The 18857-nt window shown below is 35.1% G+C and overlaps 1 protein-coding gene across 4 annotated transcripts in view; it reads left to right on the top strand.

Moving 5' to 3' along the window:
• TDRD3 (tudor domain containing 3) overlaps nt 1-18857 on the top strand; it is a 216568-nt gene that overhangs the window by 109876 nt on the left and 87835 nt on the right. For all 4 annotated transcript variants that reach the window (XM_066235530.1, XM_066235533.1, XM_066235531.1 and 1 more), the window contains exons 6-7: nt 2408-2479; nt 4615-4764. In XM_066235530.1, coding sequence (XP_066091627.1) covers nt 2408-2479; nt 4615-4764 — 222 coding nt within the window. The remainder of the gene's footprint in view (nt 1-2407; nt 2480-4614; nt 4765-18857) is intronic.

Raw genomic sequence — 18857 nt, 5'->3', positions numbered from 1 at the left:
GGCATCCAGATACAGCCGGAAATGCCAGAGCCAGAGGCAGGACAGGGCCAGGCCTTTCTGCAAGAAGACCAGGGCTGGGCCCTGGGGTCAGGAGCCCTGCAAACCTGTGTGAGAGCCAATGGCTGTTGGAGGAGGGCCTGATGGGGGGAGGGGCTTAATAACAGAGGAGAAGGGAGGGGCTCCTGCCGGCATGGGAGGTGGCTTCCTGGAGGGAAGAGACCCAAGCGGAAGAGGTCCTTAGAGGGACCAGAGAGGGGTCCTGAGAGAGGGGTGCCCCCAGGGGTTGGGCAGGAGGGGGAGAGAGTTGGGGGTCTGCAAAGGAGAAAGGATCAGGAGTGGAGGGTTTAGGTGAGGTTTCTTTAGCCAAAAAGGGCCTGTGCCGTGTAGCAGGGGCGCAGAGATTAGGACAGGAGCGCAAATACTAGAAGCCCTGAATGTAAGGGATCTCCAACCATTTCCCAGTTTTTTGGCGATAGTTAAATTGGTGAGGGTGTTAAAATTAAAATTCTGTTCAGGAAGCCACCTGGTTCAATTATCCAGTGGGTTCTGTGGCCTGGCCATATTGGAAAAGAAGATCAGTTTCTTCTTTTTTAGGGATGGAGAGATTCCAGATAAGGCACTCCAGGAGTGTTTTAGAGTCAGGTTTAGATTCCTGTGCCTCTATGGCCACCCTCAGCCTTCGGAGTGATCAGAGATGAGAATTGGCATCCCACAACTGAAGTTCTGGTCACTGGAGGGTTATGTAGAGTTGGTGTGTCCGGGACGTCTCCACGGGCACAAACGCACTCAGAATGGATAAGAGATCCCTGACTCAGCTGCGATTATGGACAGGGAGTCTCACAGAAAGAACTGAGGGGAGGCTGGAGGCGGGGGACTTACCGCACCTTGTGCCAAAGTGGGTGGGAGTTTGGAGATCCTGTTCTTCCTCAGAAGGGAAGGAGAGAGGAGCGGTCCCTTGCAGACTTCAAGCTCCTCCTGGGTTTCAGCACCAAATGTAAGGTATTTCCCCACCCAGGGAGAAAGAAAGGTGTAGCCACCAAATGTGGAATAGGAAAAGCTTTATTTAGTAGAGTGCATCCCGGATGAGGTTCTGTGGTCCGTTAAACAGGCCAGAGAAGTCGCGTGGATTCTTCTGCTAAGGGGTAATTTATAGGGTCCGTAGGGTGGTCAGGTTGATATGACGTGGTGTAATTTCATTGGCTGACAGACAGTTGTTCTTTTCCAAAGGATTTCTGGGAAGTTTCTTTTGGCGGGTATGGGTGTGGGCAGTTCCAGCCAAAGTTCCTGGGCCTGGTTCCTCACGTGACCTTCCCCTATTGCCAACTGACCTCATAGTGTCCTTTGATGCATAAAAGTTTAAATTTATTTTATTTTTAAATTTTATTTTAATTGAATTTATTAGGGTGACTGGTTAATAAAATTACATAGATTTCTGGTATATAATTCTAGAACACATCATCTGTATATTGTATTGTGTGATCACCACCCCAAGTCAAGTCTTCTCTCATCACCATGTACCTCCCTTTACCTCCTTTCCCTCCCTCCCCTCCTCTCCAACCCCCTTCCCTCTTTTAATCACCTGACTCTTGTCTGTGTCTGTGAGGTTTTTTTTCTTTGTTTAATTTCTTCACCTTAATTTGAACGAAGGTCAATTTTATGGGTTTTTTTTCCTTGTTTCTTGTGATCCAAGAAATCATTATTAAATCCAATGTTATGACACTCCCCAACCCCCATTTTCTTCTAGAAGTTTTTTTTACAGGTTTAGCTCTTAATTTAGGTCTTTGATCTATCTTGAGTTAATTTTTGTATGTGGTATAAGAACACATTTACCATTTTTTGTAATGATAATTATTAAAAATATACAAAAAGGTATTCCCATAAACTGTTTCTAGTCACAATACTTCTGAACTCTATTCCAAGAACTGTGGACAAAGACCAAATATATATTTCTTAATAAAAGGCAATATAACAAGTATGTTGTTAATAGACTGTATGTCTAAGAAAATTCATTCTAAAGGTAATTTCTAGGTAATATTTGTCTATCAGATTATATTTTTAATATGCCTTAAAGTAAAATTTTTGTTACCGAAGTCTGTTATCTTTGAATTTTCCACTTGTTGAGGAAGTTTTTACTATATTTTGTTCTTATAGGAGCAGCTTGGTACATAGTTTTGAAAACTGTTATAATGAGTGTTTTGATTTGGGAAGATTAGGAGAGAACCTTTGCCTAATTATCAAAGTTAGAAGTAAAATATTTTACGTAGTTTGAAATCATTTTTAGTAAACATTATTCCCTTTTTTTAAAATAAGAATGTAATAAAAAATGTAGATTTCTGGTGTAATATAAATGTTGTAAATATTATATTTGTATTTATAATTTCTATTTTGTGACTCACTTTTCTCACAGAGCTTGTCAAAACACAATAGAAGCAATATTGGAACTGAAGGTGGACCACCTCCTTTTGTGCCTTTTGGACAGGTAATGACTTGCATGTTGGCAGATGAATTTTAAACAGTAAAAATGTTTTTCATTAGTATTCCAACTGTGTTAAGTTGGTGCCAAACTATTCATTCAGAGGTCATGGAGTTATGTGGAAATATGTTCAGTAAAGCAATTTAACAATTGGGTTTTTTTACTATAATTGTTGGTGCAGATGCTTTTCTCAAGAGCTGTTAACCCAACGATTAAAAAAATTAAAAGGCACACCTGAACAACTTATTACTGATTAAGATGAGATGGGGCATTTTTTTTGAGAGAAATACAAAAGAAGATAAAAATATGCTATAATTTTTTATTTTGTTCATTAAAAACAAAAAAGCAAGAGAGAAAATAAGTGTCAACAGAAAGATGAGGCAAGAAGTGCAACACAAGAGGCAGGAAGGGGAAATCACTACGCTTTAGGAAAGTCTGCTGTCCCAGGCGTCTCTATCAAGACTCTTTTCATCTTCCCAATGCCTATCTTAGTCAAGGACTTAATTATTTTCATTTGGTATTTTTCTTTTCAACCACAGCAGCACTGATCCTTCACTGACATAAGCTAAAGGGTTTCTGTCTACTTCCTATATTTCAACCCCTTTGCTCTCCTCAGCTGGTTGCCTTGTGTCTAATGTTTTCTTGGTTGTGCTTAGTGTCAAACTGTACTCAGAACAATCTCCATAAACCTGTCTCTGCTTCATCCCTTGTTACAGCTTGGTCTTTGCCACACGATGCCACTAAAATTTATCTATCTATTGTTATTCTACCATGCTTTTGCTCTATATATTTTTTTAAGAATACTGGCTCAGATGAGAGCCCTGAAGATGAGTTAGGGACTCAACAGGTAGGAACGAGAGACCTATATATGTGTAACAACTTTTAAAAAATTTTCTTGTAAAAAAGATAGGTAGTTGATCAGAAGGTAAAATGTGTAGAATCAGATGGCATCGTCTTAAAAAACCTTTTTGTAAAGTCTACTCAAAATTAAATAAAAGCCATTCTTCATGTCTATTTCGAAAATATTTAGAAAATATGTCAATTTGTATTGTATTTTACAATAAGACACAGTCAAGATAAAAGGAGGCATGATGCCCTATGGTGTGACCTGTGTTAATGTTATTCTCATTCCTACTAGTGTAATAATCCAGAGAATGAAAACAGTGTAATAATTTATATTTGAAAATGATAAATATATTTGTAAAAATTGCTTTTCCCTTAAACATTTTGGTGAGACTACTTCTTTCATTAATTGCTCAAAGACTTCTGATTTAATTATTTTCAAGAATCTAAAGTGTGTTTTATGATTTTTTTTGTCTTAAGAAGTATAATAAAAGTTATAGTTTCAATAATATTATTTATCAATTCATTCAAAAAATTCTTTTCAACATATCTTAAACTTGTATGAGTTAAAGGTAGATAACATTGGCTGTGTATTGGTATCAATAGGATATATTATAATATTAAAAATATGTATTGGTATAACATTCGTTTGAGAATATGGTTTTTTTACTAATGAATTGAGAAAAGGTTTATTTTATATTATTTTTACTGTTGTGATTGGAGGGAGAATAGAACTCAGGGATTATTTTTAGGAAATGATGGCTCAGTTTACTTTATGAAACTAAAAGATCAAAAACTTTTTAGCCTGATTGAGAAAGGAAATGTTTTTAGCTTTTGGTTTATAAATTCAGAGACATCATTTTATATGTTAAAATAACTGTACAACTTAACCCTTATAAGGATATTGTGACATAGTGTGTGAATCAAGTTCTTACTAAAAAACTGAATTTACTTTTTTTTTGTGTGCAATAATCTAGAATGTTTGAAATTTATTTTAAGTCATTATCTTAAATGAAACTTAGATCTCCTGGTTCAATGTATGTTTTAAATATGGGCTCTGTTTAAGTGGACTACATTTTTGTGAAGCTTTTTATTTTATTTACACTTATTTAAAAGTTACTTTAGTCAGTTTTCTACCTTTATTTTTAAATCTATGAGTCTATGAGAAAAAATTGTATTTTTATGGGCTCTCGGCTGTTGTGATATAAACCTTTTTTGAAGGAGTAATATTTTATTATGTAAACCGTGAATCTCTTTGGGAACTACTGAAGTGATTGATTTTTATTTATCATTACCAGAAGTGTATATCTCATGTCCAAACGGATAGCAGAGAACTTGATCGAAGGAAGACATTGCAAGTTACAATGCCTGTGAAACCCACAAATGATAATGATGAATTTGAAAAGCAAAGAACTGCTGCTATTGCAGAAGTTGCAAAAAGCAAAGAAGTAAGACACTAAATTATAATAAATTTTTTCTTATTTCTTGTCATTACATTCTATTTAGATTACTTACTATTGTCTTTTCACATATATTAACTAATTCCACGAACATTTGATGTTATCCTTGTATTAGTAGAAAATATCCTAGTACCTTATGGACTCTGAAGATTACACATTTTTTTCTTATGTTCTTTTTCCAAATCCTCTTGACAATTCCAGGGAGTTATTTTTGCTTGCAAACCACCCTTCTTTTCTTCCTCTTCCTTTTCTGCTTCTAACAGTGTAATAGCTGAACCCAATTCTTTTTTATTTCAGCAAAGGGTTTTATTTCATTATTAGTTGGGCTTGATGATACTTTTTGAGGATCATTTTCCCCTCAGCAACTTCTCAGAATGCAGGTAAAAATCAGAGGATAAACCAGTGGCTCAGGATTAACATTTCTGTTAGTTTTTATTTTTCAACCTAGTATACAGTAAAAAATATATTTTCCTTTGGATTATATGTGTGTTTGTGTACATGCACATATATTTCTCATTTACTATTAATAGCCAAATATTGTTAAAAATATTTTTAATTTCTTATTTGATATATGTTTGGTCTGATTATTTATTCTTAGACTTTGATAAAAAAAATTAATTCCTGAATTGGTGAGATTGAAAGTTTTTTTGTTTTCTTTCATCAGTCTAATGTAGATGCCAAGAGCCAAACTACAGAATCAGGCAATCTGGGAGCATATCCTGCTGACAAACTTGGATAGTTACTTAGATGTTGTAACCTATTTTTCTCTGTATATGAAAAAGAGATAATGATAATAATGGTACCTACTTCATATGGTTTTGGTGAGAATTAAAATTGATAATCTTTAAAACATGCAGAACACTACATAGCACATACCATGATATTCTTTTGCTAAAATGTTCTTGATAAACTTTATTGGTATTCTTTAGTATTTTCTGTAGTGTAAGGCACATTTTAAAAACATTTTAGCACTTCTGAAATTAATGCATTTTAGAGAGTTTATATGAAATATATTTCTCTTTTCCCCAAAGCTTTTAAAATTATGCTGCTTCAGAAGAGGATATTGGCGGTATATCAATGTCTTAATGACTATAGGAAAATTGTTCGTTTGATTTATACTTTTGTCAAACAAACTTTTCTCCCAAAATTTTGATTGATGTGGTTAATGCTATCTATTTACTGGACTGTAGTTAACATACTGTAATATATTTCACTTTTTAAAGTTATATTGATCATATTATATTTTCCATAAATATGTGTTATGTGGAGTCATAATTTTCTGAAGCAGACTTAAAACTTCTCAATTTATATTAGAGAGGTGATGGAGGCTTAAAAGTTTCCCAGGTTACCCAGTGACAATTCTAGGACTAAATCTATGTGTATTACAATAGAAGATTTTAGCTATATCTATATATCTCTATAATCAATAAGTATACACACATTTCTAATCTTTCTGAACATCAGAATCACATAACAGTGTAATTGTTGTGAAAAGATGTTTTATGATCTTTCGTTAAAACCTTTATTGATTAAGAAATACATAAAAAAAATAAAACCTATGTGGATTTGGTGAAATCTACTACAGATGGCCAAGTGATGATTTTCATTCTTTTTTTTTTTTCTTTTAATCCTTCATTCAGCAAATATATTTGGAGAACTTATTATATGCTAGGAAGCATTTATTTATTTATTTTTCTATGAAACTTACACTTTATTATCTATTACTTCTAGTAACCATTATTGTAGTTTTGATTTGCATTGCACTAATGATTAGTGCTATTGATCTATGCACATCTTTTCATGTGCATATTCACACATGAAATATTGGTACAGTAGATATTGTATATCTTTGGAGAAATGTCTTTTCAAGTCCTTTGTTCATTTTTGACTTGTTTTTTGTTATTGTTGAACCAGAGCAGTTCTTTATGTACCGTTTCATTTTTTTAGAAATATAATTTGTGAATATTTTCTCCCATTCCATGGGTTGTCTTTGTATTCTGTTGATAGTGCCCTTTTAATGTACAGAGATTTTAATTTTAATGTAGTAGTTTATTTTTTCTTCTGTTGGCTTGTGCTTTTAGTGTAATATCTAAGAAATTATTGTAAAATCCCAAGTCATGAAACTTTTTCTCTGTGTTTCTTTTTTTTTTTATTTTTATTTTTTATTTTAGAGAAGAGGGGGGGAGAGAGGGAGAGACAGAGAGAGAGAAGGGGGAGAAGCAGGAAGCATCAACTCCCATATGTGCCTTGACCAGGCAAGCCAGGGTTTTGAACCGGCAACCTCAGTGTTTCCAGGTTGACGCTTTATCCACTGCGCCACCACAGGTCAGGCTCTGTGTTTCTAATAAGAGTTTTAGATTTTATATTTCAGTCTTTGATTTTGGTGTTTATTTTTCTAATTTCTAATTTATTTTGTATATGGAGTAAGAATCCAACTTCATTCATTTTTTTTCTTTAGACAATTAAATTTAACAGGGTGACATTGGTAAACCAGAGTACATAGATTTAGAAAAAACATCTCCATATCATTTGGACAGTCGATTATGCTGTATACCAGGGGTCCCCAAACTGCGGCCCCCTGAGGCCATTTATCCAGACCCCACCGCGCTTCCAGAAGGGGCACCTCTTTCATTGGTGGTCAGTGAAAGGAGCACTGTATGTGGAAGCGCCACAAAGCGTGGCATTGCTCAAGTACAGTACTACTTCCGGTGACGTGGTATGCACGCTTCACGGCTCCGGAAGCGCATCATATCACTTGTTACGGCTAGCAGTGACAAATATGGAACCAGACATTGACCATCTCGTTAGCCAAAAGCAGGCCCATAGTTCCCATTGAAATAGTGGTCAGTTTGTTGATTTAAACTTACTTGTTCTTTATTTTAAATATTGTATTTGTTCTTGTTTTGTTTTTATACTTTAAAATAAGATATGTGCAGTGTGCATAGGGATTTGTTCATAGTTTTTTTATAGTCCGGCCCTCCAATGGCCTGAGGGACAGTGAACTGGCCCCCTGTGTAAAAAGTTTGGGGACCCCTGCTGTATACCCATCACCCAAAGTCAAATCATCCTCTGTCATCCTATATTTTGTTTCTTTAAACACCTCCTCTCTCCCTACTCTTCTCCTTCTCCTCCCTTCCCTTCCCCCTGGTAACCACTGCACTTTTATCTATGTCCGTGAGTCTCAATTTTGTGTCCTACCAATGTATGGAATCATACAGTTCTTAGCTTTTTCTGATTTACTTATTTCATTCAGTGTGTTATCAAGGTCTATCCATGTTGTTGTAAATGATAACTATGTTATCATATCTAATGGCTGAGTAGTATTCCATTGTATATTTATACCACATCTTCTTTATCCAATCCTCTATTGAAGGGCATTTCGGCTGTTTTCATGTCTTGGCCACATGAACAATGCTGAGATGAACATGGGGGTGCATGTGTCATTACATACCCACGTTTTCAAGTTTTGGGTGTATATACCCAATAGAGGGATTGCTGGGTCATATGGTAGTTCTATTCTTAATTTTTTGAGGAACAACCATATTTTCTTCCATAATGTTTGAACTTTATTATATTCCCACCAACAGTGAATGAGGGTTCCTTTTTCTCCACAGCCTGTCTTGATAATAGCTAATCTAACAGGTGTGAAGTGGTGTAAAGCCAGTAGCCAGGGCTACCATCACAGCAGCCCAGCCCGTGCAGGTTCGCATTGGATTCGGACAGTCGGTAAAGAAACAACGGAGCCACAAACTGGTGGGCCATAGTCTTTAATTCTAGCTTGCACCCGGCGGGCAAGTAAAAACACACACTGGGCTCCAAAACCCACTCACATTCAGTGCTCACAAAGCTACTGACTTATCCGAGTTTCCTAGAATCAAAGGTTTCTAGCTCGCCAGACTTATTCTCCTCAGTTCCCCATCTCCTTCCTTATCCCAGATACAAACACTACACAAACTGGCATCTCACTCAGCACTCCGCCATCTTGGCTGCTTCTCCTGGCCACATGGCCTCTTTCTGCTCTCTGCTCTGCTCCCTCTGCTCTCTCATGCTAATCATCCCAGGAACCAAGAGAGCAAGCTCCCGTTCTGCCCCCATTTTATAGTGTAGATTCCAAACCCTTAATCCAATATACATAATAGGGAAGTCTCTAATACAAAGTCACTTCTCTGAGGCATGATAGGATTGTACCACCTCACACCAAAAAGGGTGGGACAGGCTTAATCCCAAAACCAAGGCTACAAGGATTCTGCCTGCCTACAGCCCGCCCCCAACACATTGATATCACCTGGGCGACGGCCTCCACATGGGCAGCACCATTTTTCACAAAGTGAGCATAATACATTTTATCTGCCCAACAAGTGGTATCTCATTGTAGTTTTGATTTGCATTTCTCTAATAGCTAATGAAGATGAGCATCTTTTTATATATCTGTTAGCCATTTGTATTTCTTCTTGGGAGAAGTGTTTTTTCATGTCCTTTTCCCATTTTTTATTGGATTGTTTGCCCGTTTGTTGCTGAGATTTGTGAGTTCTTTATATTTTTTGGATATTAGGCCTTTATCTGAGCTGTTGTTTGAAAATATCATCTCCCATTTAGTTGGCTGTCTGTTTTGTTGTCAGTTTCTTTTGCTGCGTAAAAGCTTAATTTGATGTAGTCCCATTTGTTTATCTTTGCCTTTACTTCCCTTGTTTTTGGGGCAAATTCATAAAATGTTCTTTACTGCCAAGGTCCATGAGTTTAGTACCTGTTTTATTCTGTGTAATTTATTGTTTTGGGTCTTATATTTAGGTCTTTGATCCATTTTGAACTAACTATTGTGCAAGTAGATAAACTGTAGTCAAGTTTCAATCTTTTGCGTGTGGCTTTTCAATTTTCCCGGCACCATTTATTGAATAGGCGCTCTTTTCTCCATTGTGTGTTTTTGGCTCCTTTATCAAAGATGATTTGGTCATATATATGTGGTTTTATTTCTGTGATCCCTATTCTGTTCCATTGGTCTATGTGTCTATTTTTCTGCCAATACTATGCTGTTTTGATTATTGTGGTTCTGTAGTATAGTTTGAAGTCAGGTATTCTAATGCCTCCAGCTTCATTTTATTTCCTTAGGATTACTTTGGTTATTCAATGTTTTTTATGGTTCCACATAAACCTGACAATTTTTTGTTCCATTTCTTTAAAAAAATGACATTGGAATTTTGATGGGAATTTCATTAAATTTGTATATTGCTTTGGGTAATATGGCCATTTTAACTATATTTATTCTTCCTATCCATGAACAAGGAATATTTTTTCATTTCATTGTGTCTTTTTCAATTTCCTTTAACAATGCTTTGTAGTTTTCATTATGTAGGTCCTTCACATTCTTTGTTATGTTTATTCCTAGGTATTTTATTTGTTTTGTTGCAACTGAAAAAGGGATTATTTTTTAGTTCTTTTTCTGAAGTTTTATTGTTGGCATATAAGAAAGCAATAGACTTCTGTATATTAATTTTGTATCCTACAACCTTACTGTTATTGTTTCTAATAGTCGTTTTGTGGAGTCTTTGGGGTTTTCTATATACAGGATCATGTCATCTGCAAAAAGTGAAGCCTTTACTTCTTCTTTCTCAATATCAATGCCTTTTATTTCTTTCTCTTGTCTGATTGTGCTGGTTAGAACTTCCGGCACTATGTTGAATAGGAGTAGAGAGTGTGGGCAGCCTTGTCTTGTTCCTGATTTTAGAGCAGGGGTCGGGAATCTATGGCTTGCGAGCCAGAAGTGGCTGTTTTGATGGCTGCATCTGGCTCACAGACAAATCTTTAATAAAAAAATAATAACGTTAAAAATATAAAATATTCTCATGTATTACAGTCTATTCATTTTCTATCACTCATGTTATGGTTGCAATGTCTGGAGCCAATCACAGCTGTCCTCCAGAACAACACCAAATTTTTATTGGATATTGCATAACATACAAGAGTCATTGTATGGTTCTCATGGAATTACATTTTAAAATATGTGGCGTTTATGTCTCTCTCAACCAAAAAATTTCCTGACCCCTGTTTTAGAGGAAAAATTTTTAGTTTTTTACCATTTAATATGATGTTAGCTGATGATTTGTCATAAAGGTCTTAATTATGTTGAGGTATTTTCCTTCTATACCTATTTTGATGAGTGTTTAAAACATAAATTGATGTTATATTTTATCGCATGCCTTTTCTGCATCTATTGATAGGATCATATGGTTTTTGTTCTTTGTTTTATTGGTATGGTGTATTACGTTAATCGTTTTATGTATGTTGAACCATCCTTGTGATTTTGAGATGAATCCCACTTGATCATGATGAATTATTTTTTTAGAGTTTTGTTGTATTTGATTTGCTAGTATTTTGTTTAGGATTTTTGCATCTGTATTCATTAGAGATACTGTTCTATAGTTTTTTTGTGTGTGTTGTCCTTGCCATGTTTTGGTATGAGGGTTATATTGGCCTCATACAATGTGTTTGGAAGTATTGCTTCTTCTTCAATTTTTTGGAAGACTTTGAGAAGGATAAGAACCAAATCTCCTTTGAATATTTAGTAAAATTCACTAGTATAGCCATCTGGCCCCGGACTTTTGTTTTGGGGGAGGTTTTTGATAGTTTTTTCTATTTCCTCCCTGCTTATGGGTCTATTTAGGCTATCTACTTCTTCATGTTTCAGTCTAGGAAGATTGTGTTCTTCTAGAAATTTATCCATTTCTTCTAGATTGTTGCATTTGGTGGCATATAGGTTTTCATAGTATTCTGCAATAATTCTTTGTGTATCTATGGTATCTGTGGTAATTTCTCCTCTTTCATTTTGGATTTTGTTTATACGAGTCCTTTCTCGTTTTTCCTTAGTGAGTCTTGCCAGAGGTAAGTCAATTTTGTTGATCTTTTCAAAGAACCAGCTCTTTGTTGTATTGATTTTTTTCTATAGTTTTTTGTTCTCTATTTCATTTATTTCTGCTTTGATTTTTATTATTTCCTTTCTTCTGCTGGTTTTGGGTTGCCTTTGTTCTTCTTTTTCTAGTTCCTTAAGATGTGATGTTAGGTTGTTTACTTGTGCTCTTTCCAAGAAGTATTTAAATGCTTAGGTTAAATCAATGAACAAATAGACAAAAGATCCCTTTTATTATTGAGTTTATATTATATATATATAGTGAGGGTGACATACTAATACATAATATGTATATAAATTATATGGTAGATTAGAAGTTGTTATTTGCTCTTGAAAAGAAGGAAAAGTAGAGTAGGATGGGAGTTGGGAGTACCATTTGTGGAGGAGGGTACAATTTAATATTGGATGATCAGAAATGGAGAATTCCTTGAAATTCTTGTATAGTTTACATACTAGTAAGACAGTAAATAATGTAAATGTACTAAATAAGTTAATGTTGATTTCAGTGTTAAATATAGTAGTTTGACTAGGCCTCCCTGTGGTGAAATTTTAGCCAAGACTTTAAAGAGATAAGAGGATTAACTTTGTGGTTATTTAAGAGGCTTATTCTAGGGAGAAGGAAAAGCTTATTGCACACAATCAAAAGCAGGAGTATATGTTTAAGAGATAGCAATATGACCATTGTAAGCAGAAAGAACAAAGGGACAAGTAGAGTGATAATGAGATTCTGCATATGTAGGGCCCTGTAAGCTATCTTAAAGACACTGACCTTTATTCAGAGAGAAATGAGGAGTGTCTTGAGGATTTTCAGCAATAACATTAGCTTATCTACATTTTTTTCTATTGATTTGAGAGAAAAAGAGGAATGGAGAGAGAGAGAGAGAAAGTATGAGAGAGAGAAAGGGAGAGATAGAAAACCATCAACTCACCTGACCTGTGGTGGCACAGTGGATAAAGTGTCGACCTGGAAATGCTGAGGTCACCGGTTTGAAACCCTGGGCTTGCCTGGTCAAGACACATATGGGAGTTGATGCTTCCAGCTCCTCTCCCCTTCTCTCTCTCTGTCTTTCTCTACTCTCTCTCCCTCTCTGTCTCTTTCTCTCCCTTTCTCTCTCCTCTCTAAAAATGAATAAAATTTTTTTTAAATCATTGTTAAAAAAAAAAAGAAAAGCATCAACTCGTTCCACTTAATTTTAAATTCATTGATTGCTTCTCGAATATGCCCTGACTAGGCATCAAACCCATGACCTCAGCATGTCAGGATGATACTCTATCCATTGAGCAATCTGGATAGGCCTGACCTACATTTTAAAAGTCTAATTCTGTCTACTGTGTTTGGAACAGATTGTAGAGAAGGAAGATTGTAATCAGACAAGTCAGGAAATTATTGATGTAGTCCAGGAGGAGGAAAATGATGGTAGTTTGAGTGAAGATGGCAGCCATGTAGGTGGTAAAAAGTGGTCAGGTTCTGGAATTTTGAAAGTAGAATTATCAGGATTTCAAATAGATTGAACATGGCACATGAAAGAAGAAGCAATGTCTTGTAACCTCAAGGGTTTTGCCTTTACAGATAGGCAGGGTAGGGTTGCTTACCTTGAATTGGAGAAGACTGAGGTGAAACAAGTTGGAGAGGAGAAATAACTGGTGTTTGTTTTGACACATTAATATTGAAGCGCCAATCAGACATCCCTGTGGTAATGTTTAATAGGCAGTGAGAGAGAAGAGTATAGTTGAAAAGTGAACTTTGGAATGAGTCTATGCATTTGAGAGTTGTATGGATAATATTTAAAATCATGTGGCAAACAAGATCACCAAAGAAATGAGTGCTGATAGGGAAGAGAAAGGGCAAGGAATGAATGCTGTAGTATTTCAGCGTTAAAGGTCAGATGAAGAATTTGAAGCAGCCAAAGTATCATGGGTAAGATAGGATCAATGAAGAAATTGTATCATGAAGGAAAGTATGTTGAGTTTATCAAAGACTGTTGAAAAAGACATGTAAAATGCGACCTGAGAACTGTTGTAGAATTGAGGAAGTTATTCATTCCCTGCACATTCCTCTAAACATTCATATAGATGGTGTTAAAATAAATATAAGTATGCAGATACCGGTGGTGGGTTGATGTGAAAATTAGTTCAAGTTCTTCAATGATTATGTTAGTTATTTCATTGAGGAAGTAAACAAGGCCAACCATGATAATAGGGGAGAAGATATTGGGAGGCTTCAGCAATGAGGAGAACATGTAAAATAGTTGTCTAGAATATTGGGAGGCAACGTTAAAGGCCCACTTCAGTTTCATGCTCATGGTGATCTCACAGATGCCCAATTCACAGAATAAGGACAAGATGGTGTCGCTCATACCATCAGTTGCCATATAGATAATGTTTAAGTTGTGATGTTTCTAGGTATTTGTGTTTAGTGAGTAACAACTGTTTAAAAGCACTGAAAACCAATACTTAAAATGCTATGTATTCTATTCCTTAATCCATAAAATGGAAAGAAAATATATCCAGAAGATGAGACTATTTCACTGGCACCAAAAGATAAATTACTCTTGGAGTTACAGATATTAAATTCCAGAAATATACTTAACTTGGAACAGGTCAGGCTCCAGAGTTTTCAGGTCACTGTGTTCTAATATGTTAAACAAAAGAGTAGTATTGCCATCTGTTATGAATGTTTACCACATGCCAATTATTGAATTCATCGCTTGTGTGGATAATGTCATTTAATTCTCAAAACATCCCAGTCAGATAGATTTTTTCAACCTGTTTTAAGCATAAGAAATCTGTGGCTCATGGAGTAAGTTATTAGTAAGTAACTTGTCTGAGGGCAGGAGCTAGGTAGTAGTGGAGCCAAGATTTAGTACCACCATTGTCTAGCTCTAAAGCTATGTTTTTAACTAGTCTTTCAGTCTAATAAACTTTTTATCACATTAATACAAACTCACATTTTTCTTCATGGTTTTAAAAGTAATGACTATCAAGACATGCCAAATCTGTTTTTTGTTATGATTTCATAAACCAAAACTTGAATGAATCTAGTAATACATCTTTGGTTTTTGAAGATCTGGTTTTACTTTTGATTTGAATTAAATTTAGATATTGTAGTATATTAACTTACCTAATAGAGATATTTAATATGTTGTCCATTAATGCTTATCTAACATAATTTTCTATTTTTTAGGTTTTATTGTCATCTGATTCAAAATCATTTTCCAATGTTGTATAAATTTATATATAGGTTTTCTGACTAAAATCATTTAAAAACATTGATTATTATCTCTAATAAAAAATCAAGTTTTGGACCTAGAAATAACACAACTGAAAATTGGAGGCACACAACACCAAACCGAGACTCAACCAGCCCTACAAACAACACACCCAAACACACAGACATAATGAGAAGACAGAGAAGTGCAATCCAAATGAAACCACAGGAGAAATCTCCAGAAAAGGAACTGAGTGATATGGGAATAACCAAACTGCTGGATGCAGAGTTTAGAATAATGATTGTTAGGATGCTTAGGGGTATTAGAACAACAATGGATGGTCATTACAAACACCTAAATAAAGAGATAGCAAGTATAAAAATGGACATTGAAATGTTAAAAAAGAATCATTCAGAGGTGACAAATACAATATCAGAATGAAGACCACAATGGAAGGAATTAAAAGCCGGAGGGATGAAGCTGAGGATCAAATCAGCGAGGTGGAGGACAAGATGAAAAAGGCACGAAAGCAGAGCAGGAAAAGGAAAAGAGACTCAAAAAGTCTGAGGAAACTCTGAGAGAGCTCTGTGACAACAAGAAGAGAAATAACATCCGCATCATAGGGGTTCCTGAAGAAGAAGAGAAAGAACAAGGGGTAGAAACTTTATTGAATCAAATCATAACTGAAAACTCCCCTAAATTGATTCAAGGAAGGGTCTCACAAGTTCAAGAAGCACAGAGAATTCCATTAAACAGAAACCCCAAAAGACCTAAACCAACACTCATCATAATTAAAATATCAAAGCTAAGTGATAAAGAGAAAAGATTAAAAGCTGCTAGAGAAAGGAAGGCTACCACCTAAAAAGGAGCCCCCATAAGGATGATATCCAACTTCTCAACAGAAACACTTGAGGCCAGAAGGGAATTGCAAGAAATATCCAAAATAATGTAGAACAAGAGCCTACAACCAAGACTACTTTATCCACCAAAGCTATTATTTAAAATTGAAGGAAAAATAAAAAGCCTCCCAGACCAAAAAAAACCCTCAAGGAATTCATTACAGCAAACCAATAGTGCAAGAAAAGTTAAGGGGCCTGTTGTAAACAAATCAAAGTGGGAAAAGAATATAGCAAAAGAAGAATATAGCTTTAAAGAATAAAATGACAATAAACAACTACATATCAATAACCTTAAATGTAAAAGGATTAAATGATCCGATCAAAAGACATAGGGTAGCTGCTTGGATAAGAAAACAGGACGTGTACATATGCCGTCTACAAGAGACACACCTTAAAACAAAAGATGCACATAGAATGAAAGTAAAAGGATAGAAAAAAATATTTCATGCAAATGTAAATGAAAAAAAAGCTGGGGTAGCAATACTTATATCAGACAAAATGGACTTTAAAACAAAGACTATAGTAAAAGATAAAGAAGGTCACGACATAATGATAAAGGGAGCAATCCAACAGGAAGATATAACCATCATAAATATCTACACACCTAATATAGGAGCACATAAATATATAAAGCAGACTGTGATGGATATAAAGGGTGAGATCAACAGTAATACTATAATAGTAGGAGATTTCAATACCCCACTAACTTCAGTAGATAGATCCTCAAGAGAGAAAATTAACAAAGAAACAGCAGACTTGAAGGACACACTAGATCAACTCAATTTAGTAGATATCTTTAGAACCTTTCACCCTAGAGCAGCAGAATATACATTCTTTTCAAGTGCTCATGGTACATTCTCTAGGATATACCACATGTTAGGACACAAAAGCAGTCTTAACAAATTAAGAAGATTGAAATCATATCAAGCATTTTCTCTGATTACAATGGCATGAAACTAGAAATCAGCCATAGCAGAAAAACTGAAAAATACTCAAACACATGGAAACTAAATAGCATGTTATTAAATAATGAATGGGTTAACAATGAAATCAAAGAAGAAGTTAAAAAATTCCTAGAAACCAATGATAATGAGCAAACAATAACTCAAAATTTATGGGACACAGCAAAAGCAGTCCTGAGACGTAAGTTCTTAGTACTACAGGCATTCCTTAAGAAGCTTGAAAAAGCTCAAATAAACAACCTAACCCTTCATCTAAAAGAACTAGAAAAAGAACAGCAGGTAAGGCCAGAGTAGTAGAAGGAAGGAAATAATAAAGATCAGAGCAGAAATAAATGACATAGAGGCTAAAGAAACAATACAGAGGATCAATGAAACCAAGAGCTGGTTCTTTGAAAGGGTAAACAAGATTGATGAACCTTTAACAAGACTCACCAAGAAGAGAGAGGATTCAAATAAATAAAATTAAAAATGAGAGTGGAGAAATAACAACCGACACAACAGAAATACAAAATATTGTAAGAAAATACTATGAAGAACTATATGCCAAAAAATTAAACAACCTAGGTGAAATGGACAAATTCTTTGAAACATACCATCTTCCAAAAATCAATCTGGAAGAATCAGAAAACCTAAACAGACCAATACAACAAAAGAGATCAAAACAGTTATCAAAGAGCTCCCAAAGAGCAAAACTCCTGGGCCCGATGGCTTCACTGGTGAATTCTATCATTAAACATTCAAAGAAGAACTAACTCCTATCCTTCTCAAGCTATTTCAAAAAATTCAGGAGGAAGGAAGACTTCTAAGGTCCTTTTATGAGGTGAGCATAATTCTGATTCAAAAACCAGGCAAAGACAACACAGAGAAAGAAAATTATAGGCCAATATCCCTGATGAATTTAGATGCTAAAATCCTCAACAAAATATTAGCAAACCGGATTCAGCAATACATGAAAAAAATCATACACCATGATCAAGTGGGATTTATTCTGGGGAGGCAAGGATGGTACAACATTCATAAATCAATTAATGTGATTCACCACATAAACAAAAGGAAGGAGCAAAACCGCATGATAATTTCAATAGATGCAGAAAAAGCATTTGATAAAATCCAGCTCCCATTCATGATCAAAATTCTCAGCAAAGTGGGAATACAGGGAATATACCACAACATGATAAAGGCCATCTATGACAAACCTACAGCCAACATCATACTCAATGGGCAAAAATTAAAAGCAATCCCCTTAAGATCAGGAACAAGGCAGAGGTACCCCCTTTCACCACTCTTATTCAATATAGTTCTGGAAGTCCTAGCCACAGCAATCAGATAAGAAGAAGAAATAAAAGGCATACAAATTGGAAAAGAAGAAGTAAAACTATCATTATTTGCACATGATATGATACTGTATATAGAAAACCCTAAAGTCTCAGTCAAAAAACTACTGGACCTAATAAACGAATTTAGCAACGTGGCAGGATATAAAATTAATACACAGAAATCAGAGGCATTTTTATACACGAACAATGAACTGTCAGAAAGAGAAATTAAGGAAACAATACCCTTCAGTATTTCAACAACAAAAAAATAAAGTACCTACAAGTAAATTTAACCAAGGAGGTTAAAGACTTGTACTCAGAAAATTATAAAACATTGATAAAAGAAATCAAGGAAGACAAACAAGTGGAGGCATATACCGTACTCATGGTTAGGAAGAATAAACATAATTAAAACATCTATTTTACCCAAAGCAATTTATAAATTCAATGCAATACCAATTAAAATACCAATGATATACTTCAAAGATATAGAACACATATTCCAAAAATTTATACGGAACCAAAAAAGAACACAAATAGCCTCAGCAACCTTGAAAAAGAAGAATAAAGTGGGAGGTATCACAGCTTCCTGATATCAAGTTATACTACAAGGCCATTGTACTCAAAACAGTTTGGTACTGGTATAAGAAGAGGCATATAGATAAATGGAACAGAATAGAGAACCCAGAAATAAACCTACATCTTTATGGACAACTGATACTTGACAAAGGAGGTAAGAGCATACAGTGGAGTAAAGACAGTCTTTTTAACGAGTGGTGTTGGGAAAACTGGAC

The sequence above is a fragment of the Saccopteryx bilineata genome, chromosome 6, assembly GCF_036850765.1.
Source record: "Saccopteryx bilineata isolate mSacBil1 chromosome 6, mSacBil1_pri_phased_curated, whole genome shotgun sequence".
Taxonomy (NCBI): domain Eukaryota; kingdom Metazoa; phylum Chordata; class Mammalia; order Chiroptera; family Emballonuridae; genus Saccopteryx; species Saccopteryx bilineata.
The sequence above is the reverse complement of the archived record's forward strand: the minus strand, read 5'-3'. Positions and strand labels throughout refer to the sequence as shown.